The following is a 26,913-nucleotide window of genomic DNA, read 5'->3' as shown; positions in this document are numbered from 1 at the left end:
ACTCTAAGCAGCCCGTCCATATGCTCAGGCTGTTATCTGCTCTAATCCTAATCATCCTTTGACCCAGTGGGACTCCGCTGCAGCAGGTAAGCTGCAGGTAGAAGTCTGATCCCACAGGCCATCCACACGTTACACACAAATTTCATTTCATTGATATGATTTTGAAATATTTGTAGACCCTGTGGACTTAAACGTGGTGCTGGCAGACTAAACTACCCCGAAAGAGTAACTTCATTCCAGGATTTATCAGCTCTCAAGCTTCAGTTAAAGATATTTCACGTGACATCCCTCTGATGTGTGCAGGTCTGTGTCAGGAAGATCAAATAACCTTTGACTTCAGCCTTTCTCTGAGGGGACACAGGAGGTCTCACTCTGTCTGTGTTTCCAGGCACCGAGAGGAAAAACCTCTCAGTGGAGGTGTGACAAACCCTTGCACTGTGGCTAATAATGGACACACAACATTAAAGCATATATCTCACGCCTAATGTGAAATAATACAAACTGTTTTCAGGATAATCTGGCCTAAAATCTGTAGGATTACTTTAAATGATAAAGTCAGAACTTTTGTCTAGTCCTAAGATTTGTAGTTTATTTTTAAGAAGTGCAAATGGAGCCAAAAGTACAACAGACAAAGCAAACAGAAAGGGGGAAATAAAAGTTTAAAGGATTTTGGAAAAGACAGAAACTCCAGCAGCTTTTTAAATTTACAATAGAGTGACTCGTCTTTCAAACATAAAACATCTTTGGCGCTCTTCTTCAGGTTTCCCGTAGCCATGGAAACACCAGCATCACAAACTGGATAATTTATTGTCGGAAAACTACAGCGTGTAAAAATAAAGCCACAATGTCCGGATGTGAGCAGCGAGCTCTCCTGGAGCTGAACCTGCGGAGGGAGACGTGGTGTCGCGTGGAGGGGAGCCCCCGGCAGGCCTGGGAGAGGACCGAGAGGAGACATTACCGGAGTCACCTGCGGGCCAGCCCGGCCCTTCTCACCGCTCTGACCGCCGCGCCGCAGCGCAGGGCGGCCTGCGGCGAGCGGCCGCCGCCGCCGCCCCCCGCCAGGCTTCCGGAGAGAAGGCACTTCCAGGAGAGCTGTAAGAAGGCTTGTCTGTCTTAATGTCTCCACGGGAAGTGAATGTGTGTGACTGTCAATATTTCCATCATTAAAACATCTGCGACGATCCCACAGGGGCTGTTATATCAAGATATTATAAAAGTTTAGAATTCATACAGAGTGTCAGACAGTTCTCATAGTCATGATGTAATATTTGTTTGGTGCTTAGAGAGATAAGACTGTTTATTTTAATTAAGGCGTGAGATAGAGATGTTTGAAGGTATAAATTGAATCCTCACCCTCTAACCTATCACAACACTAACTTTCCACTAACTCACTCGACAGCACGTCTCATCCTGAAGCATCTTGAAAAGACGTTGAGATTTTAGCTTTTCCTGGCTTGCAGAGGTTTGTGTCACACTTGTGCAAATGGGGAAAAAGGGAAGCAAGAGACTGGACCCAAATGTAGACTGCTGAGTCTGAGCTGGTGCAGTTCAAAAGACTTATTGACAAAAAGGTAATAAACAAAGGGCTCGTGGGATGGTGAGGCAGGCAAATCCAAAGAAATGAGTGCAAACAAATCAAAAAAGAGAGCACACAACACTGGGAACACTGGGAACACTGGGAACACTGGGACTCTTCACACACAAGGACAAACTGGCACAGACTGAGGGAAAACACGGGCTTAAATACTCTGAGGAGGGAGGACTAACGAGGGACAGGTGGAACAAATGAGGGACAGATGAGACAAATCAAGAGTTATAGAGGCAGGAAAACACAGGAAGTCAAGCACAAGACGACGCATGAGGAAAACTTTCAACATAAAACAGGAAATAACAAAACTAACACCCAAAACAATGACAGGTTGTTATCTCACATGTGACTTTCTAATTGGTTTCTCTTCTCTTCCAGATAAATCACACCTGGTGTAGACGCCTGCAGCTGATGGGACCTCACAAGCCGATACAATAAAAACACACGGGACCTGAACGCACCTCAGCTGTCTGGACTTTATTTCCGTGAACAGAGAACAGAATTCATCCTAACACAACTGATCTCCTCACTCGTTCATCTGTGAACTCACTCGATCAGTCACTGCTCATCACGCAGGACTTTTGTTTGTTTGTGTCCATCTGTGCAACACATTTCATTAAAATACCTCAAAACCAGAAGACTTCATTTCTGTCATTGATGCTATCATAGCATGCTAACATGCTCTCATTAGCAACACTGAGGCTAACAAAGCTAACACAGCCTATAAAGCAGGTTTGTTTCCTCTGGCGCCCCCCTCAGGCCAAACCTCACCCTTCAGACACCTGTGCTGCACTGAGTGTTAGCGCCTGTTAGCTTTGGGGAAAAGTCTGTAAGCATTTTGCGCAGCGACGAGCTGAACGGTTTGCGGCGACACACCTTTGACATTAGCGATGTGCCGGCAGGACAGAACGATGTTACTGGGCTCATTCCTCACCTGCGGGGACAGAAGGAGGCAGGAAGTGATTGAAAAAACATCTGCAGGGAAGACGCAGCTGAGTCGAGAGTCTCTGAACACGATGAATTGTGGTCATTTGAAACTTACGTGCCGGTCGAGTCCCAGTGCAGGAGAGTCAGTTTCAAGACAGATGTGTTCCAGTGGGATCTGCTGGATCAGTCTGTCTCTCTGTGTGGCGATAAAACGCACTTTATGAATCACAACAGACCGACGCAACTGCAGTCAGGACGGCAGAAACACTCTGCATCTCCCACTGCACGCTGCTTCTACACTACTGTTACTAAACAGTGTGTATTCTATGAGCTGGGTGTTTTTTACCCATAGTGCATCACGTGTCGATGGCTGGGCCAAAGTTCAGCTGAAGTTTCATGGATTTAGCAAAAATGTAGACAAATGCAACAGTTGATCATCCAAATGGGACCGTTTTTATCTGAGCACATCCAACCTATAAAACCATAAATGGTACAATGTAGATCAAAGTGCTGTGCTTAATGACGGACCACGAGGCTCAAAATGCGACTTTATGGCTCGTAAAACACGTTATCTGTACGAGTTTCCCTTTAAAAACTCATAAAAAGGCTGGATTCACTCCTACCTGTTGGTTCCTGCAGACAGCAGGTGGAAAGGAGAACAGGTAACCAGCCTTCACGCCTTCCAGAGCCGCCGACGGCTTCCCGGCAAAGTTATGGAGCAGAGCTCGGCTGATACCTGACGGAGAGCCGCGGAGTTCAAACGTTCTGCAGACACGTAAACAAACGGACACGACGAAATGGAACGCGGCGCCCACCTTGTTCTCTCATGGTCGCAATGGTGATCCTAGCAGCTGATCGTGAGTGGACGTTTCTGTGCGGGAAACAGGAAGTAAGAGGAGTCACCAACAGTCGCAAACGGCGGATTTTCACATGTAATTTGGGATTTTTGTGGACAATAAATCATCTCTTCCCACCGTGAAAGGAAGGAAGCTGAGTGTCGCAGCACGTTTTCTAATCACGAGCTTCAATGGAAAGCAGATTCAAACGCAGTCAAACCAACTCTCAATGAATTAAAACATGCAGCTGATGAGTGGGGCTGTTCAGAGGGAGTTTCATGGGTGTAATGTTCACGTGGACACACTAAACTAACCAAACTGAACTCTGTGCTAAATGTTGTCGTCTGTGGCGCTCACACGGGCAGATCCAGCTCTTTGGCCACGTTGAGCTGTTTAACGAAGACGCTCATCTGGTCGTCTCTGTCCTGCGCAGTGGGAGCAAACCACGGCGTGAAGTCCAAACCGATCTGGAGACAAAAGCAGGAGACAACATCACTCATCACATCCCGGAGCCTCGGAGGAGCCGAGCAGCAGGCGGAGAAGTCCAAGAGCATGTTTGTCTTTTTGAAAATGGACAAGACGTTTCATTAAATGTTCGTCAAAGGCCTCTTAATGCTCAGCGTTAACAGGACACAAGCTGACACAAACTTTCAAATGTGTATTTTTACAAAGCTGAGACCGCGTCCACTGGGCCGTTACGTCCTCTCTGTGTCTTGCCTGTTGCCGTTTCTCATGTTTTCCTGTTAATCTCTTACTTTGCACTATTAATAAGCCAGATACACAAAGTCAACAGTGGTGGAAACAGTGTGTGAGACTGTTGACTCAGTCCTGTGACGCCTGAAATCTGCTCTGACAAACACACACATTCCTCAACAGCCTCTGCAGCATTACAGACAACCACTCCATGAAGGGGGTGTGTGTGTGTGTGTGTGTGTGTGTGTGTGTGTGTGTGTGTGTGTGTGTGTGTGTGTGTGTGTGTGTGTGTGTGTGACAGACTGCGTTCATTAATTTTTCCGACCCGGGAAGATTAGGAGGCCAGTTGGGAGTTTTAACTGGTTTAATCTGCTTTACTTTAGCAGAAGTCACATTAAAGTTAGGATTTGTTACCTGAGGGGGGCAGCCACGTGTGTGTGTGTGTGTGTGTGTGTGTGTGTGTGTGTGTGTGTGTGTGTGTGTGTGTGTGTGTGTGTGTGTGATGTTTTATTAAATCTGAGAACCTCCTTAAGCCACATGACGCATGTGTAATTAATATTCTGTATGAACGGCGACGATAGTGGAACACAAAGGGGCATGTGTGTGTGTGCACACAGTCTTCTATCTTTGTGAGGACCATGCGCCTTGAGGGCGAGGACGTTTTGTCCTGTCGTCACTCGTCTGAAGGGCCGTTTGAGGACGAGGGGCCTGGCATCACGGTTAAGATTAGAAGAGGTTTAAGTGAGGGCGACAGTCGGGGGCTGAGGGACGTTTCACGTCGAGTGTGTCGCATTAATCCTGCTGTGAAAGTAGAAATAAGAAAGAAACTTGTGTTTACGTGTGTGTGTGTGTGTGTGTGTGTGTGTGTGTGTGTGTGTGTGTGTGTGTGAAGAGTCTACCTCTCCGACAGCGACGAGGCGCTCTCTGTGTTGGTAGAACTGCGGCAGGGCGGCATCCAGGTCCTGTGGAAAAGACCGTCAGTGTTTTCCAAAAGAAAGAGGAGGGGAAAAGTTAAAGTTTGGGTGTTAAAGCTACTTTTATCATAAGAGGACTTCGTTTGAAGAAGCAGCAGGAAGCACAAAAACTTTCTGAGTGAAAACCAGCTTTCCTTCGAAAAAAAAAAAAAACTGGCATTTTTGATGAGAATTGATAAAAAGCATAAATGAAGGCCATCCACTGTGTTTTTCTTCTCCTTACGTCCAAACTTTCAAGGGTTTTCAAGGACTGTGAGAGGCCTGTATCACAGCATTCTGCTGGTAGCTCGAGTTAATCCGGGCTCAGCTGACCTGCTTCAATAAGGTATCGAGCGATTGGAAATGATTAGAGTCTGCTGCCAAATTCTGGCCCATGAGAGCTGAAACTCTGCGGAGGATGAGTTCAGCCTGAACTCTGGGATTCCCACTTTAGGCCACGGCATCATCAGCGAGCCCACACACACCTGATCCACCACCGGATCTGTGTGTCCCCGTCCGTTAGGTCCAGACTGTGCAGACACACTCAGCTTCTGTCCCAGAGCTGTCAAACTGCTGACCTCAGCTCAGCTCCACCTCACTATACAACACAACTCAGTGGTTACTGTATGTATTGTGTATTATTTGTGTTGTAGCACACCTGAGAGAACAGCTTACAAGCTTTACACTGAACTGCTTACCTGAGGATTACTAACAGCAGTAAAGTTGAACTGAATTTCTTTACAACAGAACTTCAAAGCGACTTCTCAGATTTCCATCAGTGTCTTTAACCTGTGAGGCGTCTTTCAAATGAACACACACGTTTATTTTGTGGCAGTTTTAAAAGTCTTTATGGGCAAACACTGAACTTCAGGGTCCCTGCTGTAAAAATGAAGGTGGTGTTTAAGAAAAGTGTATGTTTTTGTAGTTTGAATAAGATCTTAATGGAAAAAATAAACAGACCTTCATCTCCTCCAGAGGCCTCACCCTCCCTCCCTCCCTCTGTGTCACACTCTGACCCCTCACTTCCTGTTTTCCTCACCTGGGACACCACCGAGCAGACCGGATTAAGTTTCTCTCCTCATTTCTCAGACTCAATACAGTCAAATAATCAAAGGATGGAGGAGGTGCAGCCTGTTTGCCTACCTGAGGCTTCACGCTGCGCTGCTCGGGGCCCCCGACACCCTGCAGCGGGTGGATGCCGAAACATGGAGCCACCAGATCTGGATATCTGTGGGAAAAGAATTTAATATAACACTCTGGATAATAAACACAGTGCTGGCCAGCTGAGAGCAGCTGTGCGGGACAATGTAAACCTTCTTATTCTTTACTTTATGCAACTGGGACTTCAGTGAGAGAGAACATTTACACAAGCTCTGCACTCACTGCTGGTGCACTTTGGAGGCTCTGGCATCCACGTCACTATTTTATTTTAGTGAGAGAGAACAGCTTTAACTACGTGGATCAGTTATCCTGCAACTAATGTCCAAACAGGCTCCTGAAGGAAAAAATATTTCTGATTGCATAACACTGAAGACATACAGACCGCTCCTGCAGCTGCAGAACTCGAGCAAACTCCCTGACTTCTTCTGTAACTGCAACCAGAGTCTTTACCCCAGCCTGTGCACACACACACACACACACACACACACACACACACACACACACACACACACACACACACACACACACACACACCACAATAAAGTCTACAGTCTGTGTTCCCTGTAACAGTGTCTGTCACCTTCAGACCGCTGTGATAAACTTAGTGACCATTGTTTTAATGTCTTGGACAGATGAACTGATAACTGACCTCTGTGGTCCTCTGGATCACATCCTCCAGATCCTGTGTTAAGACAGAGGTGAAGTAAACAAGAGTCAACTGAAAACTGTAGATAACAGCTGTAATGAGACTGCAAAAGAAAACAGGAAGTGTCATTTAAAATGCTGTGTTGTACATACAGCTCTTATAGTAAACAGTGCTATTTGGGATATTTACACACAGTATATTTACGTTCAAGTAGTTTAAAACTGATGATGCTTAAAGCTATGAAGGCCGAGTACTTTTAAATGTAACACTACGTTTTGTGGCTCTTCAGTTAAGCCTCCTACCTCTTCAAACTCGCGGGCTGAAATGTGACAGTGAGAGTCAACGAAGCCAAACTCCATCGAAAATCAAATTAACCAGAGCTAAGAGCGTCGACAACGATGAAAAACTGCGATATTTGCTAATGCTGTCTTTCGAAACATAGCGGACAGCTGAGCGGAACACTTCTGCAATGCGAGAGGTGTTGTTCCGGGGGGAAACCATGCGAGTCGGACCAGGAAGTTGCAGATTAAGTTCCGGGCTGTGTAAAAAAAATATAAACAGAGTTGGCGGTAAAAATGGAGTCCGTAGAGAGTGAATCCTCACCGAATGATGAGACAAACCAGGAATACAGAGTACAAATAACGTCGAAGAAACAAGTCATCGAGCAGATAAATAAATACAAAGAAATCCTGAAGACGGCTCTCGACGGACAGTTGGACGTTGCCGACGACACGAAGCAGGTTTTACTGCAGGAGCTGCTGGCGGTGGGTCGGACTGATTGGTCCTAACTGTAAATTTAGATCATTCATTCATTCATAAATAAATAATAAGTTATGAATGAATGTCAAGTATCTACAGACGGCGGGTGGTTAAGACTTGTTACCACGAAGGCTTTGAGAATTCCCACCAAACCCCATTCAAAAAATCGCATATTTAACGCTGTTTGTTTTGAACAGCACCAGCTGTGGTGCTGCTAAAAGCAGCGCTTTGAATAAATAAAACCTCAGTTTGCTGTTCAGCTCGTTAACACGCAGCATCTCTAATGAGCCTTAAAACGTCTTTTCCTGTTTGATGGTGAATTTCTGTACATTCATTCAAGTCATCGTTTGAAATAAAAGGACTTAGTACGGCTCATGTTTAGAGGTCCTGCGGTGGTCTGATCATGACATTACCGTGGCTGATGTTTTGCAGCTGTATTGTGAACACGTTGCTGTGAACTGCCTCATTGAAACTGTTCAGCACTGAAAAGTCTTTCGTCTCTGCAGAACTTTGAAGCGGCTGTTCAGGACAACGTCCTGGTGAACGGACAGGCCTGGGGGGAGGCTCCTGATGTGGAAGGTGACTCATGATGCTCTTCAAACTGTAAAATGTGCTTTAACAGCTTGAGCGGTACATTAAATTCTTAATCAGTAAAAAAATGTTACCTATTTAATAAACTGCAGTTTCTGTTTCTCCTCCGTCACGCTCAGCAGAGGATGTTGATCTGGACAGCCTGCTGGATGACACCATCGTTGAGACCACCAGGAGGCGCCGTGCCTACCCACGAAAGATCCTGCCCCATGTGGTCCACTCCCTCAAAGCTGAACGGAAGCTCATGGTGGGTGTCACAGTAGCTTTTCTTTATTTAGGCCTGATGAAGGTGCAGTGAGTGTGTGGAGACATGAAGACGGCTCAGTTTATCGCATGAACACAGCTGAGGGGGAGGAAAGCAGCACGTTACAGACAGTAACTTCACAGATTTACGTTCAGTATACTGAGATCAACCTTACAGAAATATACAAACCTTGAAATGTGTTTGATTAGTAAAGGTTTAAATCTGTTTGGTCAAAGGTGGAAAATGTGAAAATGTGCATTTTTCTGACAGCTGCTGTTTGTTTTTCAGGGGCTGTTTGAGGACGCAGTCAAACCTCAAGAGGTGGTCAAAGACCCCGATCAAGGTTGTCGCCTCTAATCACTCCCACACACACACATTTTTCATTTGAGTGTTTTTAGTGTTCGCTGGTGTTCTGAAAAGGCGCTGGAGGACATGTGTGATGCGTCTTCTAATCTCATTTTTACTTGGTGTATAAAATGTGAGGAAGGATTTCTGAAATGCGACTCCAAACACTCACATAACAGGACGGATCGAGCATGAAAATCAGCAGCTGGACGGCTTGCCTGACCACACTGAGCTGAGCTAAACATGCCACAGCTCACCTGGTGAAAGCACACCTCTGTAAAAGAAAGGGGTGCGCTTGATTTATAACACGAGACAGAAGGAGAGCATCGTTGCGATGCAGAAGAAAATTGTCCAGCTCTGGTTTACACTGGACGTTTCCTCCTTTATGACACTCAGGAAGAACTACTTCTCTTTAAGATGGACATTTGAAAGTTTCACCCCCACTCGACTGAAACCCCTAAAATGCCCCCACGCTTTTTGTTCACCTTCTGCATTTCAGCAGACTGCAGAGCCAGGACTGTGACAATGGAGGCAGCAGCGAGGACATGATTCCTCTAACACTCCCAGAAATCTGCAGTTTCTTAATGGAGTTTGGTCTCATGCACTGTTGTTTGATCGAATATTCATTTAGTTATTTTGTTTTGTCATTCTGTGACATTTTCCATATTCAGGAAGTAAAAACAATGTTGCAGATATCATCATTTAAAGTTATTACATTTCCTAACGTATCCAGATTTTAGCCAATGTGACGATGCTGCTCTTGTGTGTGTGTTTCACCAGAGAGCATCATGACTGATTTGTCAGCAGCAGCTCCTGGGATGGTGAAACAGGCCATCCAGGTCATAAAGGTAACACACACACACACACACACACACACACACACACACACACACACACGCTCGAGCACACCAAACCTGCGTCAGGTTCCACTTCGTAGATAAATATGTGGATGCTTCTTGTGTGCAGTCGATCAACACTCTGCAGAAACAGGCGGAAGGCCTCTGTGAGATCCTCAACATGAAAGCAGGCCGCACCACCCTGGAGATCCACAGAGAGGTGTTCGGCTCTCACGGCCAATCAGACGCTCCCCTGCCTCCTGTGACCGGAGCTCCGACGAACAGGCAGCCAATCAAGAGAGCCGCAGAGGAGGCGGCAGCCAGAGACTGCTATGTGCCTCTCAGAAAGAAACCCGCGGGAGACGGCGAGCCGGAGTGACACTTCCTGCCACGGCGAAGACGGTGTGATGACGTGAAGCAACACGTTCTTTTATTTCTGCACAGTTTCACTTTTCAGCTCTTTGGAAGAATAGAAAGCAGTAGTTAAAACGATTGACTCCTGATGTTTCCAGCTTGTGTCGTAAAGGCTCCACGTCTCACATTTGGACAAAAAAAGACAAATAATATTAACATTCATACAATCCCATTGACTGTTGTTCCCTTCCGCTGTTCCAGAAACTGGATTATTCACTCAGATATGTTGACTGTTTCCAGTGAAGCCAGGCAGTCGTTTCAGTGACGTGTGGGACAGAAAGAAAAGGTGTTTCACCTGAAACTGATGACAGTCAGGGCGATGAAGCACACACAGTCTTTTACATGTTAACATTCACAAACCGGCTCAGTTTTGTCTCTCAAACCATCACCTGCATTTATTCATATTTTATAAAAAGACTTTTCCAGAGAGTTTGTTTGTGCTTTCACTCGGCTTGAAATGATCTATTTTAAACGTTTTAATAAAAGCTGTTTTTTCATGTTTACCATCACTTTCACAAGCCTGTTTTTCTGTTTTTATCTGTTATAGACATCCGTTCTGTCTGTCCTGTCCTCTTTTTAAAGGACCAGGTTTTTCTTATTGTCAGCAGATTCTGTAAAATCAGCGATTTCAGTCCGTCTCTCAGGTCAAAGTCCATTGATGCTGCTGAAGCTGTCACTAACGAGGAAATGGAGCCTTTGTTGGGTCTACTTTTAGCTGTGGATTGACACACTTTTGGGCTGTAGTGACCCTTGACAGCAGCAGGTTGGCGTATGTGGCATGAAGTCAGCTAGTGAGCTGATCAGTGATGTATTCTTGCAAACCTTCGAGTGATCTGTCCCCTGACTCATGACTTACTTGAACTGCCCTCGCTGCTTCTTCTAAAACGGCAGTGAAATTGAAAAATGAAAAGAAAGCTGAAGTGAAACCGCAGCCAGTTTTCTGCCTCGCTTTAACATCACTGGACCTGGTGCCCAGTCAACACTTTTTATTCCCTGACAGAGCCAGTGTGCAGGATATTCTCCTGATTTTCTCTTTTTGATGCAGCCTTTAAAAGAAGCGCCGATGTCAGGCTGTGACTCTTCCTCCCAGTCTGACCAGAAGAAGCATCTCAGTGAAGGAAGTGAGGTAAGATCACTGGAAGCCGCCGCTTTTATGTCTTTATCATCGTGACGGGGAACTGTTAGCTGCTGCATCCTGCCCCTGATCCCAAAGGGAGGTCAAAGGTCAAGGGCGGACCAGCGACGATGAGGGTTTGACAAATTATTGTCTGAGCTCCGTTTTTTGTTGTGAGCTGGAAAAGCTTCAGAAATTTACCAGAATAAAGACAAACAACAAAAATGTGGCATTCCAAGTGAACGAATGGAAGAAAAGGATTTCATCTTACACTGGACATGGTGTGTTTTTTGTTTTCCTACATTTGTGGGGTCCCAGCAACCAGGACCAAATGCAGGTCCCGTTATCAAAGACGAAGCCTGACGCCAAATATGATGCCTGGTGGCGCTCATTAAGAGTAGAATAAATGTTTTGTTCCTTTATGTGTCTGTCTGTCTGTCTGTCTGTCTGTCTGCCTGTCTCTCTGTCTGTCTGTCTGTCTGTCTGTCCGTCTGTCTCTCTGCCTGTCTGTCCGTCCATCCGTCCGTCTGTCTGTGTGCTTCAGGCTTCAGGCGATGGAGGAAGGAGGATGATGAGGAGGGAGAAGAACAGAGTTGCAGCCCAGAGGAGCCGAAAGAGACAAACACAGAGAGCTGACCTTCTGCATGAGGTGTGTGTGTGTGTGTGTGTGTGTGTGTGTGTGTGTGTGTGTGTGTGCTTGCATCCATGTATTCCTTATGTTGTGGGGACATAAATTCAGGTGTTCCTCTTTAAGGGTAGTACAAGATGCTGGAAAATGTCCCTGTAGTCCTTCATCCATTCATCAGTTCTGCCTCTTCCTGCTCTCCTCTTCTTCTCTCCATCCTTTTCCTCGTTCTTCCTCTCCTCGCCTCCAGACCTGCGAGCTGTTGGAGCAGAGGAACAGGAAGCTGAAAAGAGAGGTGCAGTATTATTAATATTACTACTGCACTAGTATTTATTTGTGCAGTAAAGATACACAACAAACCTTTATTTCTCATGACAGAAGCGTTTAAAACCACATCAGATACACACAGGAAACACAGCGATGGAGTAAATCTCTGCCTGTTGGTCTGTCTTCAGGTGGACTCTCTGTCTGAGGAGCAGCACCGGCTGACGGAGGCTCTCAGGGCCCATGAGCCCTCCTGTCCCATCATGCTCTGCTCCTTTGCCTCCTCCGCCTCGTCCGCTCTGCAGCCTGACAGCAGAGCCGCTCGCTCAGTCTGAGGCAGGAAGTGATGTTTCTGACCACTGCGTCCAGTCCAGCTGTGATGCACCAGGTAACCCCTGGGGGGCGGTGTTGACCGTGGTCACAGATAAAGTGGCGTTTCAACAGGCTGCTGAACTCTGGTGGCAGCACTTCTAATGAAAGTGCAGAGCGCCCTCTGCTGGTTGAAGCCTCTGTACTGCAGCTGATGTCCATAATGTAAATACATGTAAATAGATTTAATATACAGATGTTCGGACTCCTCCTCCGCTCTGTAATTCTTGCTTTGTGGAATTAATTCTTCCATTAATCCCTTAATTTAAAGTTTTTCTCTGCTTTAAGTGCTTGACTTTGACTCAAGTCACCGCTGTAACAAAGGACTAAATGCCTGCAGTATTTCCAAAAGAGCAAAAGAAAAGAAAATATAATCTGTGTGACGTTTTTAAATCTTTCAGTCTGTTCAACTAAACCCGATTAAAATAATGCAATCGTTCAGTCACCTCATGCTGATTAATTATGCACTTAATATGTAACTAAATCTTTATTTATATAGCAATTTTCAAAACACAGTTACAAAGAGCTTCACACACAAATTAATGAACAAATACAGTAAAAATACAATATAAAACACAGCACAATGAGACACAAACAACACAAAACAAAGGCCAAAGTGGAGATCTATGAAAGAGCATCCGCTTGAATGAGTGCAAAGATTCAGCAGATCTGATGGATGGGGAAGATGGTTCCAGACGGTTGGGGCTCAAACTGCCTTTTGTTTCGCAGTTGGAGCGGGGGATGGATAAGAGGCCGAGATTAGAGGATCGGAGTGGTGGAGAGGTGGAGTACAGGGTGAGGAGACGAGGAATGTGAGGGCCAGAACACGCAGAGCCTCACATTAGCACATATACAGAAATTAGCTCATACATTATGATTCCTTTGATGCTTGAAACGAGTATTTTTCAGTGACAGAGTGTAAAAGCCACAAGAAGTCGAAACGTCCCAGCTGAAACCCCTGAGGTCAGCACTGCGGCATGTGATGCAAGAAACCTGCAAAAACCCACGTGTGTCATGAGTTTCCTGTGATTCTGGACGTGTGTCCTGCGTCTGTGACCTGATGTTCCTGAAGCTTTGAGGTCGTTTGTCATGTCAGCGTGGATCATTAAACTCTGTCTCACCTGCAGCCGAGCAGAAAGCTGCAGTTTGGTTACGCTGGAGGACGCTCGCTGAAAGTAACAGTTCCCTGATTTAAGCACCATCACATCACACTTGATCTGCTCTGCTCGAGGTTTCTCTTTCATTTCTCCTTCCTCTTCCACGCTGAGGTCAAGGAAAAGTTAATGTTGACGAGCAGGATGCTGACGCAGACCACCTGTGGCGAAGCGAAGCGTTTCTCTGCTGCAGACTTCTGGGAAACTGGACGGTTGATTATTCTCCCAAAACCTTTTTATGAATTCTTGGAAGCTTGGATGCTTGGAAGAGCGCTGTTTTGAATGCTGCAGCGCCGACTGAACGGCTGGTGTTTGGATGGAGACAGCAGGCGGCCGGCTGGAAGGTCTTTGCAACTACAAATAGACCATGAAAAAATTAGAGCAATTATTGAAAATGATACTAAATGACGGCTGTCGGAGATGATGCATGTGGAGGAAAATAACCCTGACACACAACAGCTCAGTTTTTGTGCAGGTAAACTGGGGATTTGTGTCAAAATTAGTGCAATAACAGTACAATTTAAAGGCTAACGGCGCTGGTTTGGTGAGAATTAATGGTCCCGACTGCTCTGCAAATTTTTATCAGGTAAATCAGTGAAAATATTTCAGTATTAACAATTCTGAACTATTGATTGCAAAGCTGTGATCCACTGCTGCTTTCACAGCTGCACCAATGTGCCAGAAGTATGTGGACACCTAAGTCCACATACTGGAGCTGTCGGTCATGATTTGGTCCAGGTCCCAAAATTTCAATAAAGGTCCATAAAGAAAAGGTTTTGCCAGTTTGCTGCTCAGAGCTCTGACCTCAGCTTCATCCAGCACCTCTGGGAAGAACCCAACATCAGTGCTAGACCCCAACTGATGCCCCTGTGGCTGTGGCTAACCCGAACCCTGCAGACAGGTTCTTTTATTTTATATTTATTATCTAATAAAGCATTTGTATTTGTTTATTGTTGTACCAAACATGCAGAAGAAACGTCATGCCCAATTTGGAAATAGAGTCTCAATTTAGGAAATGGTTAAAAATGTTATTTATTGTGCAGCAGAAGGAATATTTCTTCATCCAGTTGACTGAAAGAGGATTTGAGAATTCTGAAACACCTTCGAACATCAGTGTTGTTAGACCTTCTCGGTTTTTTAAAGATCAGCAGGTTTTTATGACGAGATCACAAATAGGTGATATGTTCAGCTGTCCAAATACTTTTGGCCATATTGTCTATATCACACTAATAAAATTAACTGACTGGTACAGGCTAAAGCAGAAAGCATCACCTTTCACAGGCTGCTGAATTTAAAGACAAAACATTTCTGTAATACAAAAAGAAAAGCTTCTTACTCGCAGGCAGGAGCCAGATTTGAGCTGCTTTACAATACATGTGCTCCTGCTCCTCCTCCTGGATTCAAGTGTATTTCATGACTTGTTGCTTATTTCAAGTCCAGACAAGTCAACGTTTACTTGCATAGCACATTTAAAACACACACCAAAGAGCTGCACATGCTTAGATGCAAATATTAAAAAAAAGTACAATTATTGCTCTAAATCTAAAATTATTGCTCCATAACAGATGAAGTCAAGGTGTTGAGCTCAACTTGAACTGAAAGCCAACGAGAAGAGGCAACTCTTCAGCAGTGATTTAAAAGGCTGTCAGTGTCAAACTCCGCCCGCCAGCAGTCACTGTGAAGCTGAGCTCAGATCAGTTTCTACATGAAACAACAGTGTCATGACACTGGTCACCTGGCAATCCACCAATCACTGCAGGGCCAGGAAGCAACCCATCACCCAAAGCAGCTCTGAGGAACGCAGTAGAACGTGTTCACACACCCGTTCAGAAACACCTGCAACCCACACACACATTCACAGACTTCTGGTGAATCCTGGTTCAGTTCTTAGTAATTTCTCATGCAGGAAATTAGAGCATGACATCAAAACCTCATGCAGTGCGGACAGGACGTGATATCAGTGGCTTCCAGTCAAACCAGATCATTCTGGGCTGTGTTCAGACAGAGCTCTGAGCCGTGGGCATGCTGCTGCAGGAGAACAGGGTCAAGATTTTGGAAGTACCGAGGCCACCGGACGCCTCACGGCACCTTTCATCACTGAGAGCAAAGTGAATGTCTTGGATTCCTTGTAGGACTGGAATTTTGTGCTCATAAGTCAAGGTATCATGGGGCTGGAAATTATGTGGAAAAATGTAATTCCAAGGATGCATTTTCTACAAACGATGATGCATTATGAGCTGCCCCAGTGGTGTGTGTGTGATGTGTTGGAAGGGCGCAGATACAGGAAATGCCTCTTGAGTGTTGAGTGTTGGTCAAAAGTTGTGCGGGAGGATTGACTTTATGAGCGCACACTGTTATTGAAACAATGAGCAGATAACACACCAGCATATACACACCTCCCACCCTTCATGCACAAGCGAACAATTCTGCTGAACTGTTGAGTGAATTCTTGTGAATTTCCCTGGAAGAGAAGAACACGGCCGTGCCAAGGCGTCTCCTGACCGGACTTATTAACAGTTTGCCATTAAGAGCTCGGGTTTTGGCTTTGCGAGTTTCTTTGAGGCGTAGAGGGCTTTGTGACGGCGTCTCACAGAATGATCCCACGGTCACACATGACCAGATCTCAAAGATCATCTCCATGTACGACTGAAAGTCAAATCCGCAGGTAGTTGGTACGAAATGTTGCCAAGAAAGTCAGTATCTTCATTGTTCTTTTGATGGATTTGAGCATTCGAAAATTTGTTTTGAGATTTTCTCAAAGAATCCGTCTTAAACATATAAATTCAGGTGGAATTTAATATTTTTGCAGGTTTGTGCAACATAAACACAGACAATCTCCGCACAGTAGTTCAAGGCTTGGTCGTGCATTCAAACAAGCGTGTGACAGTGTTTACTGGTGGGAAGCCAGTGTGGGATTACGATCTCGTTGCTGTGGCCGGTGTAATGAAGTGACGTGAACCAGGCGCTGGAAACATCAGTCTGCGGCTGCACCGACGGCACCACATACAGTAGCTTGTTGATGCGCATCGCAGTGAACCCGTCACGCTCGGCTTTTCCTCCTCTCCGGCGTGCTCGCTGTAGATTCTGTCAGAGAGCCACAGAAACTCATGTCTGGGCAAAACACGACATGTCAGTTTGTACACATGAACTGTTGCAGACAGCCGCAGAGGAGACGGCGTGCAGGTTGGCGCAGGGAGCATGCGGTGATCCTCATCCCTGGTCGATGGAGGAATATCTTCCTTGAGAGCTTCTAACTTTGCAGTCGTGGCGACACTCAGGGAGGTTCCTGCACTGTTAATGATGATATCTACGGTATGTTACGCCTTTATCTCTTAGTTCCTCTTCCAAACCTCCGGCCATCGTTTTGATCTTACATCATATAACTTGAAGCCCCTCTGGTAATATCACCCTCTAATCATCTGCATACACTCATGATCTGCGGCGGTGTTTTCAACCTGTCACGCCTTCTTAATGAATGAATAACTGTACGTGCTGAGGAGGAAACACACGTTTTCTAACCTAAATTCATTCATGTTATAAATTCCATTATTACCCTCAAGCGTTACCGAAGCTTCCCTGAACATTTTTGACTCATTTCACATAAAAATTGAGAAATCCAGCACCCTGGAAGCCACGTTTCCCCCTCTGGTTTTGATCTACGTTTCTTCCTCTTTAAGCAGCTCATTCGAGTTAATTACTTCCCTCCCGCCTGAACACACATGTGAAACCACCCTCCTTGGACATACAACTGAATTCCTCTAAAAGGTCACTGGTGCAGTTAGCCCACACATTTATTAGAAATGTTCTCTGTCTTCGACTCCGTCCCATCGCTGTCGAAACATTACGCAATCCGTCTGTTCCCTTCATCTCAAAGCATCTGCTCTAGATTGAAACTTGCCAAAAGGTTCTCAGCTTCAGTCCTTCAGTCAATTGTCAAGTCCAGAAATATTGTTTTTACTGTCAGCAGGTTTCAGGGCTTTACAGAGTTAAATACTGGGAGTTAAATAGTGGCACCATGCAGATATAACACACAACGTCTTTATTCTTTAAGACCCCAGAAGAAACCTCCAGAAGTAGAGTACAAACGACAAAAACAACGTGCTTCATCAGACAGCTGATTCAAATTAAGGTCCTACTCTCACTGGGCAGACCGCCAATCATCATCCTCAGGCGGTATTTCCTGATATTCCTACACAATAAAGGTCTACCAGTGCTTTGCTGGAGACAGGCTTTTAGAGTGAAGCTGCATTGCAAGACGTGCAATGTTGCATCATATTGTGGATGGGGACTGGTTTGTTTTTTGGTCACCAAATCTTGGTAAACATGTGAGTGAAAAGTGCTCAGAAATACAAATACAACCGAACTTTTCTGTCTAACTGTGAGAGTTAAAGATCTTTATAGTTTGTTTTTTTTTCCTCTTTCCTGTCTGAAGAACACACTGCTTAAATGAACTGTTAACACGTCCTTGACCTTTTTATTGTCCTTATTTTGTCCCATGCTTTCACTTATCTTTTGGCCAACTGTTGGCTTGATTAAATACTTCTCATGTTTCTCTCCTCCCAGTGTTTCTCTGTGATTTTGTTGCCTGAAAGGAAGGTTTTGTTCTGGATAATACACATGTAAATCATCACAAGATGCTGTTAAGCTCATGCATTTATTTAACTGTAAAGGAAGACACATCATGCTCGTGGTTCAGGAGTTCATAATAAGTCCTCTATTAATATGTCAATAAGTCATCAAGCAGCTCTTTTGTGCCATATCGCCGAGCATATAATGACCTTTCTTTACCTGTGGATTAGGCGTCCAGCTGATGAACTGGACATATTTCCAAATCTCTGTGCTTGTGTGTTTAGCTGTGACCTTTGACTTCGGCAGGATGTTACTGTTCAAACATGATGACACAGCCGTTGCATCATTCACCTTGCGCCTGCTTGTGACTGAGTTGCATCAGTTTCTCCCTAAATCGAGAGAATGACAAAGCATCTTCCCTTTCCTTTTCACCCTCCTCCCCTCTGTGTGTGTGTGTGTGTGTGTGTGTGTGTGTGTGTGTGTGTGTGTGTGTGTGTGTACTTTGGCCCCATATTGACTAATATCCAATGTGGGACAAGCAGCCATTGGTCTGGACTTCAGGTCACATCACTTCAGGACTTCAGTTTCACTCCACAGACAGTGAAGCAAAGAGCGAGCGATCTAGAAACCTCCTGGTGTAATCGGTGTGATCAAAGTTAGTGGCAGAATATGTGATCACTTCCTGGAAACAAGGCTGATCAGAAAGCAGCTCAACTCACAATGACCTCACTAACGACCCCGAGCTGACCGGAGGTTAACCTGTACTGTGCTCTGCTTTCAGCGAGGCGCAGTGTGTAGAAACTTCCTGTTTCTGCTTCCACTTCAAGCGGGAACCAGCGTTACTCCTCAGCGAAGAGAGACACGGTGTCCTTAAAGTCATATAGCTTCATGGTGGACTGTTGCAATGGATGAAATGAGATCAGGTCATGTGAAAAAAAGCAGAATGCAGTTCTACTACAATACTATATACATGTGATACGTATTAGTGCAGAGCAACAGTAATAAAAGGTGGCAAATTAGACAAACAATAACACAGATCAATGCGATATTACAGAGGTTATGAGTTCGGTGCAGCCTGCTTTTGAAGCAACGCAATGATGAAAAACTTCATCGCCGATACGCGACAGCAGAAGGAGACGGAGTGAGCGGCGTTTCGGCAGACTTTCCTCTAATCAAAAAACAAAAAGCAGGTTTCGTTTACGCTACAAACACCTTCATGTCGGGTCCTGTTCATGCCACCACTGCTTCTGCTCCCTGCATTCCCATTTAATTAAAGTGTGCAGAAGAGACAGCTGAACCTTGGCTCACCTCTGAAAACATGCCATAACCACATGAAATATATCTGCTTTTTCATGCTCTCCTTTTATGGTGCAGAGAAAAGTGAGCCGAGCCAATTTAAATCATCCCTTTGCAAGAGAATAAAAGATACTACACAAAAGGAAATGTACACCCCTCTGTGTTTTAGGACGTCCTCTCAATGAGACAGTTTCACCTGTTCAACGCAGATGCAACTAATAACAATAAAGATATCGTAATGGAAGGAAACACCAATGTTTGCGTTCCATTTAGCTGCACTGTTCCCAAAGTCCCGGCGTTGTGCACTAACGCGCTGCTTAATGAGGCACGAAGCAGAACAGAACATTATGTTTTTATTATCAATGCTGCTGTTAAATGTGTCTTATCATTGATTCTACTTGTGCTTTCACTAATGTTACTGCTTACACTTGTGCTCCGATTAATGTTTTACTTTCTGCTTTGATAAGTGAAAATATCCCCCGTGAAAAGGTAAAAAAAGTAAAACAATAGGCCATGACAGAAGGATTCCTCCTCCTCTGGCTCAACATCACCCTGATTTGGAGTGCTTTGATTGTATTCATTAGGTGAATTAAACAGTATGACCCATCTGGCCCTTAAGTGTTTTCTTTGTGGTTGCATTAAGTCAAAACCACAACCATGTTAAAATGAGTATAATCTGATGTAATACGATAGCCCTGCTACAAATGTCACCCGCATGAAGCCGACACTTTTAAGGGCAGAGCCGGTAGAAGAAAACACCGGAGCAGAGGAGCGAGGTGGTTCCTGGATATGTTAGAAGTTGTAATTAACATACCAGCTGTGTATCAAACAATACTGCAGCAGGTTGAAACACCTCCCTCTAACAGAGTACAGCCTCCTTTCTCACAGCGCTGAACAGCCTGGTTGATGTGCAATCTTATGAAATCTGCTCTTAGTCATTCAAGCTTTCCTGTTCTTTTATCCACGTTTTAACTAACCAGTGTGAGATTTCGAAGTTACTTCAGAAGATGGAGAACGTAACGTGATGTTCTCTCCGGGGTCAGGTATCTTACCAAACCCAGCAACAGATCTACCAGAATTACCATAGAAATTCGTGGCAACAGTTACACAACATCAGCACACGCACTATCTGTAACGGCTGTGATGAATTTCAGTCCTTGCTTTGAAACGTTAGGGTACCAGATGGGTGGGGTCAACCCGCCAGATGTCCGCGTTCCAGCAGAAACCGGCAAACCTGGATCACGTTTTACCAAGCGTTTGTTTAATGTGTCTCGATTGTGAGCCACGAGGGTGGGGCTCACCGCTGCGGGCCGATTCGCTGGTTATGTCGGCAGGTAATTAGCTGCAAATCAGAGAGAAGTCTGTTGTTAAACTTTGTGCATTGTGCTAGCAGAGTGGCCTACACCCATCTCACATCCAGCGTGACTCCAACCTGAAACCTGCAGCTTATTTCAGTTTATATTTTCTGTTTTTTGTCATCCAGTTGGGTTTCAGTCATCATTGAGGAAGTGACACATTTTTCTATCTTAGTTTCACATATTTAAAAAGCAGCAATTTTCAAGTAGTGACAAAACCACTTCAAAGACCTTTGACGCTTCGCAGTGGCTGATTCCAGTGAATGCTGAACATGGACACGCCGTGACCGCCTGCTCAAGACTTTAACAGATGAACAATCCGAGCGAGACAGAAGACAAACAAGAAATTTGCTCAGACGTTATCAGATTTTACGCCTTTTCCAGCAGTTTTTTCAAGACATCTATGAATATCACCAAGTTTTCACCGTATTTGGGTAACGAGCCCTCAAAGAGCCACTCATTGACGGATTTCGAAGGACTGCCAGTGTGTCTAATTTCACATCCTGTCACCTGACATGACTCTAATGCACAGGAATCACAGCTCATCTTCACAGATAACAAACATTAAGTTGTGTCTGCTGAGCTGCTGCAGGACACCGCTCTGTCTCTGAACAGCTGACATGTCCAGTCTTGTCTCTCTTCAGCACAAACACAGCTGCTCTGAGCTCACATGTAGGAAGTTTGTGGGTGAACTCATGTTTATGTTTTGAAGCTTTCTATGTGTGAAAAAGCAAGAATTGCCCGAAGGGAGGACTCACCAAATTAAAAATGTACGTCCTCTGACAGCTGCCTCCACGAGTTTATGGGGAATGCATGCCTTTTCTAATTAATATACAGTGCATTCAGAGGAAACAGAGTTTTCCTCATAAATCTTTATACATGTTTATTTACTTTCCTTTTTTCTCCTAATAAGAGGCAGCAGGGTTGTTTCTGATGTAACTGAGTGAAAATTTTGTACATTTTCTTTAAGTAAAACAGAAGCCAACAGCTGCTGAAGGTGCTAATAAATTATTAATGCCCGTTATCTCAACACCAAACTTATTTCGTTTTATGATAAAAAAAAATTTCAGATGACGAATATGTGATATTTGTGAACTTTATTAATCCCAAAGATCAGGTTCAGTGTGTTGAATTGAATTAGATCGTACAAGTGCACCTACTGTATGAGCTCAGTGTATGTTATCTATGAAAATACATACGGTGTAAGGCAAACTACTAAGTTTGTCTAAGTGTCCAAACATTAAAAGTCAAAGCATGTGCTTGTATTTCTGCTCAGACCGTCACAGTGCCACCATCTTCACAGTTTATCCTGTTGTGTTAGGATCTCTTTGCAGAAACCCTGATGTCTTACATTACATTATTATTTAATGTGTTATAAGTGTTATAAGACAATTTCATTTCCACCACCAGAAGTATCTTTTGCAATACATATCTTTAATTAACAAAGTATCAAAAACAAAAGTTTACAGATCACAAAGATGGAAGTACACATTGGCATTGCAGTGCAGTTGTACCTGACAGCCTACAGTTCATCCATTTAGGCTATGATGCTCCAACAGGTGAGCAGCTACAGAAAGAAAAAAGCCTCCAGTAGAAGTAGGCACAAGAGAATACATACACATTGAACTGAGTGCCTGTTCGCTATCTAGTAAGAAGACAATGAACAACTTCAACCACCAAAAACAACAGACACACTATGAACACACAGACGCCTGCGTCCCTTTAACCGTGCGACTCTCAAAGTTTCTGCTTCCACGTTACGATGAACAATATAAACCTTTTCCTCTGAAATTTCTACCATGCAAACATAAAACTTCAGTCCTCACTGTGACTCAATATGTGCTGTTCAAACAAACAAATTCCTTACTTCTCTGTGATGAACTGGTTCCCAAATAGCAAAAAGCCTTTAACCTTAGACACTAAAACAGAAAGATGATGCTAACATGATGCTCAGTGTTAATTCAAATCCTGATAACCAGAGTTTACCTTTTGTTAGCTTCAGGGTGAATTTAAGTGCTTGCTCACAGATGGATGGCTATTGGTGGAGAAAGACTGATCATGGATTGATTCTATCATCAGTCTTTGACAAGAAAAAGTTTCTCAATTCTTTTCTCAGTTTCTGTTTGCGCAATAAGTCACATTTCTCTCGGGGGTTGATTTCATCCTACAGCAAACAGGGCACAGAGGGGAAATGGGAGTGGAAGGAGGGACAGATATTTAGCAGTGACTTGAAGCCTGGACACCGATAAAGTTCATAACACACAGTATAATATTGCATCATCTTCCATCACTTCAGAGTCAAGCGTGTTAAAGGACCAGCCGAAAGCTGATGCAACACTTCTGATACCTAGCTAATGATATCTAGTGAACACAACTCCCAAACCAAATGTTATTAATAAAATACATTTTAAAAAATAACAATCTTTTCTGTTTTTGCTCTGTCAAGACCAAAGGAGGCATCCGGTGTTTACGTACAGTAGCACAGAGTGAATGCACAGTCAATACAATATACAAGATCTTAGGTAGAAAACAACACGTCTGAAAAATAACACTCATACATGTGAAGCTTCATCGTCACAGAAGATGTAAAAAGCAACACTAGTTCTGTTTAAGAGGGAGCGCAGTGATAAATAAAGTGTGTTTGTGAAATTATATACAGTATTCTTCTTTTTTTGGACAGTTTTGTTGCCAGTGAAATTCAAATAATTAAAAAGTAATGTATCGTCTGCATATTGATTGATTATACGGTCATTTTTACAATGCTTTTCTCATTAAGTGCAGAATTATAAACCCTGCCTGCAAAGTACATTTCCCTTTTGTGACTGCTACTGCTACCCTTGACTGATAGCAAACAACCTGACTTGTTCTCACACTTTTACAGAGATCAGCTCTTAAAATGGGGCGATAAAAAAACAAACATGAAATCGACTAATAAAGCTAACGTAGGTCCTGAGTGGTTAGTAGTAGCAGCAAATTTAGTCGTTCACGTTGGATAAATGACAAGCAAACAGGGTCGATACGGCAATGACACGTCATACAGTAGTTACTTAATAAATATAGCATGTTTCATACACAAAGCACAAACATCTTTTTTTAAAGTCAATGACTTGCAGCTCAAACACTCAGATTCCTGTACACACTCACACGGTCAATCTGCGTCTACGTTCATTGTCAGTGAACACTTAAATTATGTGCCTTGATCACCTTGAAATCGCGCTTTGGTACAAAAATCAGACTCTCATCTATTCAAAATACCAGTAAATTAAAAAAAACAATTGATGTTCTTGTTTTATCTTTTAGTGCTTTAGCATTTGTCCTTGGCTATGACTGTTTTTAATGTTAAAAAAAAAGCATATCAAGGTGATGTCCATGACGCGTCACTTCCTGTCAGCAGCTACAGTTTCAGGGAGCCGGAGGTGCTGAGGTCACTCTTTCTCTCTCTAGCAGCTTTGTGAGTGACACCGAGGTGGTGTTTGTTATACGTCACTGTCATTCTCAGGTCATTAGTCTATGTAGCGGCTCCACCTGCCTCTCGAGCACTCTGCGCTACATCGATGGCAGCAGGCGGAAGCATTGCAAGTTTAGAAAAGTGGCCAAAACACCTGGTCGCTCATAGGTGACTGGGATGCTGAATGTGGTCGAGGGTCAGAAATCCTGCGTCTAGAGGTGCTACTGTGGAGATGGATGTGGACAAGGAGGAGGAGGAGGAGGTGGTGGAGGAGGTGAGGTTGTGGAGTTGTAAGGTGCTCTCCTTGATGTGCTGGATGAAGAGGTTCCTCTCGTCCTCGGGCGTTTGGCCGTTCTGGGCTCGGACGATGCAGGTGGGCCGGTGCAGGTTGAGCATGTAGACCAGCTGCTGCTTCTGCTGCTTCAGCTCCTCGATCTGAGCCTTCAGGTCGGCGTTGACAGTCTCCAGTTTCTCTGACTCCTGCAGACGACGGAGAGGGAGAAGTCAAGAATTAATGCTGTACTATCGTCTTCATTTGGATGTTTAAGCTTTAAAAATGTTGAAAATCACCAAAAATCAAACAGAAAAATACAGAAAATAAAGAAGCTTCTCTGAACCCGGAGCAGCTAAGCTTTAAAGCTTCATTTACAGCTTAACTTCCGGTAATTTATTTAGTGAGGTGAAAATGAACTCAAAGAAAAACTGACAGAAGTTTAAAACTACCTTCTGCAGAGACTCTGTCTTCTCCTTCTTCTTGTTGCGGCACTTGGCAGCAGCGATTTTGTTCCTCTCCCTCCTCCTCTTCCTCCTGTCATGCTCCTGAGGACTCACCTAAAAACCAGAGAGAGAGACAGAAACCATCATTGCTTCATCCCTAAAAACTTCAGTCAGAATCAGAGAATACCAGCTGCGCCTTCCCTCTTCCTCACCTCTCTCTTGCCTCCGGATCCACTGGCGAGGTGCTCTGAGGCTCGGTCCGAGGTGGAGCTGGCACCGTCGGAGCTGATGTCTGCGCTGACGTCGGCGCTGAGCCCGTTGGACAGCCGCTTGGTCTGGATGGCCAGCCGCAGCTCCTCTTTCACGATGGGTGTGAAGTTGGTGAAGTCGTCCAGGGTGAGCGTGCCCGGCGGGGAGAGGCAGGGCACCAGGGCGGAGCAGCTGATGTCAGCCAGCGAGGGACCCGAGTGCTGCAGCATCATTCTGCAAACAGTCCACTGATTATTAGCACGTCAGCCAAAGTCACTGAGATCTGTATGAGGGTCAGTTTGCTCAGAGGAGACATTAAAAAGATGCAGCTACAAATAATATAATTTACAAGAATGTAATACAAATAGACATTATTGCAACACAAATAATTAAAATTGTCAGTTTATCACAAAATTAAGTAGCACAAACCCATAAAAAGTTATTCTGATAGCGTTATAGGAGACAGCAGCTTTTTTGCTTTGTAATAATGACACAGGACTCAAGCGTTGCACAACAACTTCAGTGTAAAGTACAAAAGTTGTAGGATGAGTTTTGCGTTTAAATGATTGCAGGTTATCTGAGGCACCCCGAGGAAGAGGAGGGATAATGACAGAGGCAAACACGCTTTAGTGCCAAACCACCCGAACCTGGACAGTCAAAGAGAATTAGGACAGGTGTGGATGTTTGTTATGTAAACAGAGGAGTGACTCAGATGAGTGACAGCTCGATAAGATGTTTGGATCATCTCTGTGAGACCAAAACAAACACGATCGTTCAACGCGCGCAAAGTTACACAAGTGACACAATCAGAAATATGCTCTGTGAAGTTCTTCTGCCTACAGTTACATTTCTAATGAAGTGTTTCTGTTCATTTCTTAATCATTTCATTTCCATAATATCACTCAGATGTTATTCAGCTTTTTTCCAGCATTCAGACAAACCTACAAATCTTTGTTATTACCTCCAAAGCTTATATATATATATAAAAATAAATAAAATGCAAGCAAACAAAAAAATAAAACAAAAACAGCAAAATGAACTGAAACCTATAAATTAAGAAAAATCCTTAATTGGAACTTGCCAGTTTCTATTTTTTAATAAATGAGTTATGAAAGCGCAAAACAGAAACTGAGCCGAACACATCTGCTGCCATCAGATTAGCAATTAGAGAAAAAGTGTTAAATAACAGCTTTATTTCACTCATTTGAGGCATTTTCTCCCCTTTATTGGCATTTTCTGTGCTGTTTTCATTCACTGATAGAAGCGAGTTTTGAAGTTTCAGGAAAGTGTCCCGGGACAGCGGAGCGCGGAGGAGCGCGGAGGAGCGCCGGCGCTCCTCCGCTGAACTAACCGGGACAACACAAACCACAACGCCGCCTGAACAAACCCCGATCCCCGGAAACAAATGTCCGACCTACCTGTTAAAGCTCTGAGTGACCGGATCAGATGCAGTGGACGCGGAGAAAACTAAACCCTCCTGTTAAAGCTCAGCCGCTTCGCTCCTCTTTCGCTTCTCCTCAGGCTGGTGCGTAAAGTTGCGCTTGTGGCCGCTGCGTTGCATCACCCGCTTTTATATTGACTTGGCGGAGGCGTGGCGTAGTGACGCTACCAGGAATGCTACTAGAGAGGGAGGAGGTGAGGGTGGAGGAAGAGCCGGGGGGGTGACGTCATCCTATTTATAGCAGGCTTATCCTGCGATGATGCAATCGAGCAACCCCGAGCTGCCATAACAGGGCAGGCTTCCCCCTCCTCCCCTCCTC

General features: G+C 44.4%; 5 protein-coding genes across 6 annotated transcripts; 3 read left to right on the top strand and 2 right to left on the bottom strand.

Moving 5' to 3' along the window:
* Positions 1-724: 724 nt before the first annotated feature.
* spata45 (spermatogenesis associated 45) lies at positions 725-2,088 on the top strand. Its single transcript, XM_070987383.1, has 2 exons — positions 725-1,094; positions 1,967-2,088. The coding sequence occupies exons 1-2, from the start codon at positions 845-847 to the stop codon at positions 1,984-1,986; spliced, it is 270 nt and encodes an 89-aa protein (XP_070843484.1). The 5' UTR covers positions 725-844; the 3' UTR covers positions 1,987-2,088.
* Positions 2,089-2,192: 104 nt separating this feature from the next.
* Positions 2,193-7,270, bottom strand: tatdn3 (TatD DNase domain containing 3). Its single transcript, XM_070987382.1, has 10 exons — positions 7,107-7,270; positions 6,808-6,840; positions 6,541-6,614; positions 6,141-6,225; positions 4,944-5,006; positions 3,709-3,818; positions 3,331-3,386; positions 3,139-3,251; positions 2,631-2,711; positions 2,193-2,522 (listed from the first exon to the last, which is right to left on the bottom strand). Exons 1-10 carry the CDS (start codon positions 7,161-7,163, stop codon positions 2,388-2,390), a joined length of 807 nt encoding a protein of 268 aa, XP_070843483.1. The 5' UTR covers positions 7,164-7,270; the 3' UTR covers positions 2,193-2,387.
* A 76-nt stretch (positions 7,271-7,346) lies between these two features.
* nsl1 (NSL1 component of MIS12 kinetochore complex) lies at positions 7,347-10,497 on the top strand. 2 transcript variants are annotated; one of them, XM_070987709.1, is made up of 6 exons: positions 7,347-7,568; positions 8,070-8,142; positions 8,274-8,401; positions 8,687-8,741; positions 9,524-9,591; positions 9,710-10,497. In XM_070987709.1, the coding sequence occupies exons 1-6, from the start codon at positions 7,380-7,382 to the stop codon at positions 9,956-9,958; spliced, it is 762 nt and encodes a 253-aa protein (XP_070843810.1). In that variant the 5' UTR covers positions 7,347-7,379; the 3' UTR covers positions 9,959-10,497. The 2 variants fall into 2 exon arrangements, with proteins under 2 accessions (XP_070843810.1, XP_070843811.1); XM_070987710.1 differs by having other exon boundaries at positions 7,366-7,568; positions 8,277-8,401; positions 9,710-10,495.
* A 559-nt stretch (positions 10,498-11,056) lies between these two features.
* On the top strand, positions 11,057-12,331 carry batf3 (basic leucine zipper transcription factor, ATF-like 3). Its single transcript, XM_070986757.1, has 4 exons — positions 11,057-11,119; positions 11,652-11,756; positions 11,983-12,027; positions 12,188-12,331. Exons 1-4 carry the CDS (start codon positions 11,057-11,059, stop codon positions 12,329-12,331), a joined length of 357 nt encoding a protein of 118 aa, XP_070842858.1.
* Positions 12,332-22,160: 9,829 nt separating this feature from the next.
* Positions 22,161-26,698, bottom strand: atf3 (activating transcription factor 3). Its single transcript, XM_070988119.1, has 4 exons — positions 26,572-26,698; positions 25,117-25,387; positions 24,911-25,018; positions 22,161-24,667 (listed from the first exon to the last, which is right to left on the bottom strand). The coding sequence occupies exons 2-4, from the start codon at positions 25,384-25,386 to the stop codon at positions 24,350-24,352; spliced, it is 696 nt and encodes a 231-aa protein (XP_070844220.1). The 5' UTR covers position 25,387; positions 26,572-26,698; the 3' UTR covers positions 22,161-24,349.
* Between the last annotated feature and the right edge of the window lie 215 nt (positions 26,699-26,913).

This window comes from Chaetodon trifascialis, chromosome 19, assembly GCF_039877785.1.
Source record: "Chaetodon trifascialis isolate fChaTrf1 chromosome 19, fChaTrf1.hap1, whole genome shotgun sequence".
In the NCBI taxonomy this organism is placed as follows: Eukaryota; Metazoa; Chordata; class Actinopteri; order Chaetodontiformes; family Chaetodontidae; genus Chaetodon; species Chaetodon trifascialis.
This window is presented reverse-complemented; position numbering and strand designations above follow the sequence as displayed.

Excerpts from the sequence above, each read along its gene's own strand:
- batf3 (XM_070986757.1), top strand. The coding sequence starts at position 11,057 with ATGTCAGGCTGTGACTCTTCCTCCCAGTCTGACCAGAAGAAGCATCTC. Across the intron at positions 11,757-11,982 it reads GAGCTGACCTTCTGCATGAG|ACCTGCGAGCTGTTGGAGCA; the intron begins GTGTGTGTGTGT and ends CCTCGCCTCCAG. Across the intron at positions 12,028-12,187 it reads ACAGGAAGCTGAAAAGAGAG|GTGGACTCTCTGTCTGAGGA; the intron begins GTGCAGTATTAT and ends GTCTGTCTTCAG.
- nsl1 (XM_070987709.1), top strand. The coding sequence starts at position 7,380 with ATGGAGTCCGTAGAGAGTGAATCCTCACCGAATGATGAGACAAACCAG. Across the intron at positions 7,569-8,069 it reads TACTGCAGGAGCTGCTGGCG|AACTTTGAAGCGGCTGTTCA; the intron begins GTGGGTCGGACT and ends TCGTCTCTGCAG. Across the intron at positions 9,592-9,709 it reads AGGCCATCCAGGTCATAAAG|TCGATCAACACTCTGCAGAA; the intron begins GTAACACACACA and ends TCTTGTGTGCAG.
- tatdn3 (XM_070987382.1), bottom strand. The coding sequence starts at position 7,163 with ATGGAGTTTGGCTTCGTTGACTCTCACTGTCACATTTCAGCCCGCGAG. Across the intron at positions 2,712-3,138 it reads CTGTCTGCAGGAACCAACAG|AGAGACAGACTGATCCAGCA; the intron begins GTAGGAGTGAAT and ends ATCGCCACACAG. Across the intron at positions 2,523-2,630 it reads CACTGGGACTCGACCGGCAC|GTGAGGAATGAGCCCAGTAA; the intron begins GTAAGTTTCAAA and ends CTGTCCCCGCAG.
- atf3 (XM_070988119.1), bottom strand. The coding sequence starts at position 25,386 with ATGATGCTGCAGCACTCGGGTCCCTCGCTGGCTGACATCAGCTGCTCC. Across the intron at positions 25,019-25,116 it reads GATCCGGAGGCAAGAGAGAG|GTGAGTCCTCAGGAGCATGA; the intron begins GTGAGGAAGAGG and ends TCTGGTTTTTAG. Across the intron at positions 24,668-24,910 it reads AGACAGAGTCTCTGCAGAAG|GAGTCAGAGAAACTGGAGAC; the intron begins GTAGTTTTAAAC and ends CGTCGTCTGCAG.
- spata45 (XM_070987383.1), top strand. The coding sequence starts at position 845 with ATGTCCGGATGTGAGCAGCGAGCTCTCCTGGAGCTGAACCTGCGGAGG. Across the intron at positions 1,095-1,966 it reads AAGGCACTTCCAGGAGAGCT|ATAAATCACACCTGGTGTAG; the intron begins GTAAGAAGGCTT and ends CTTCTCTTCCAG.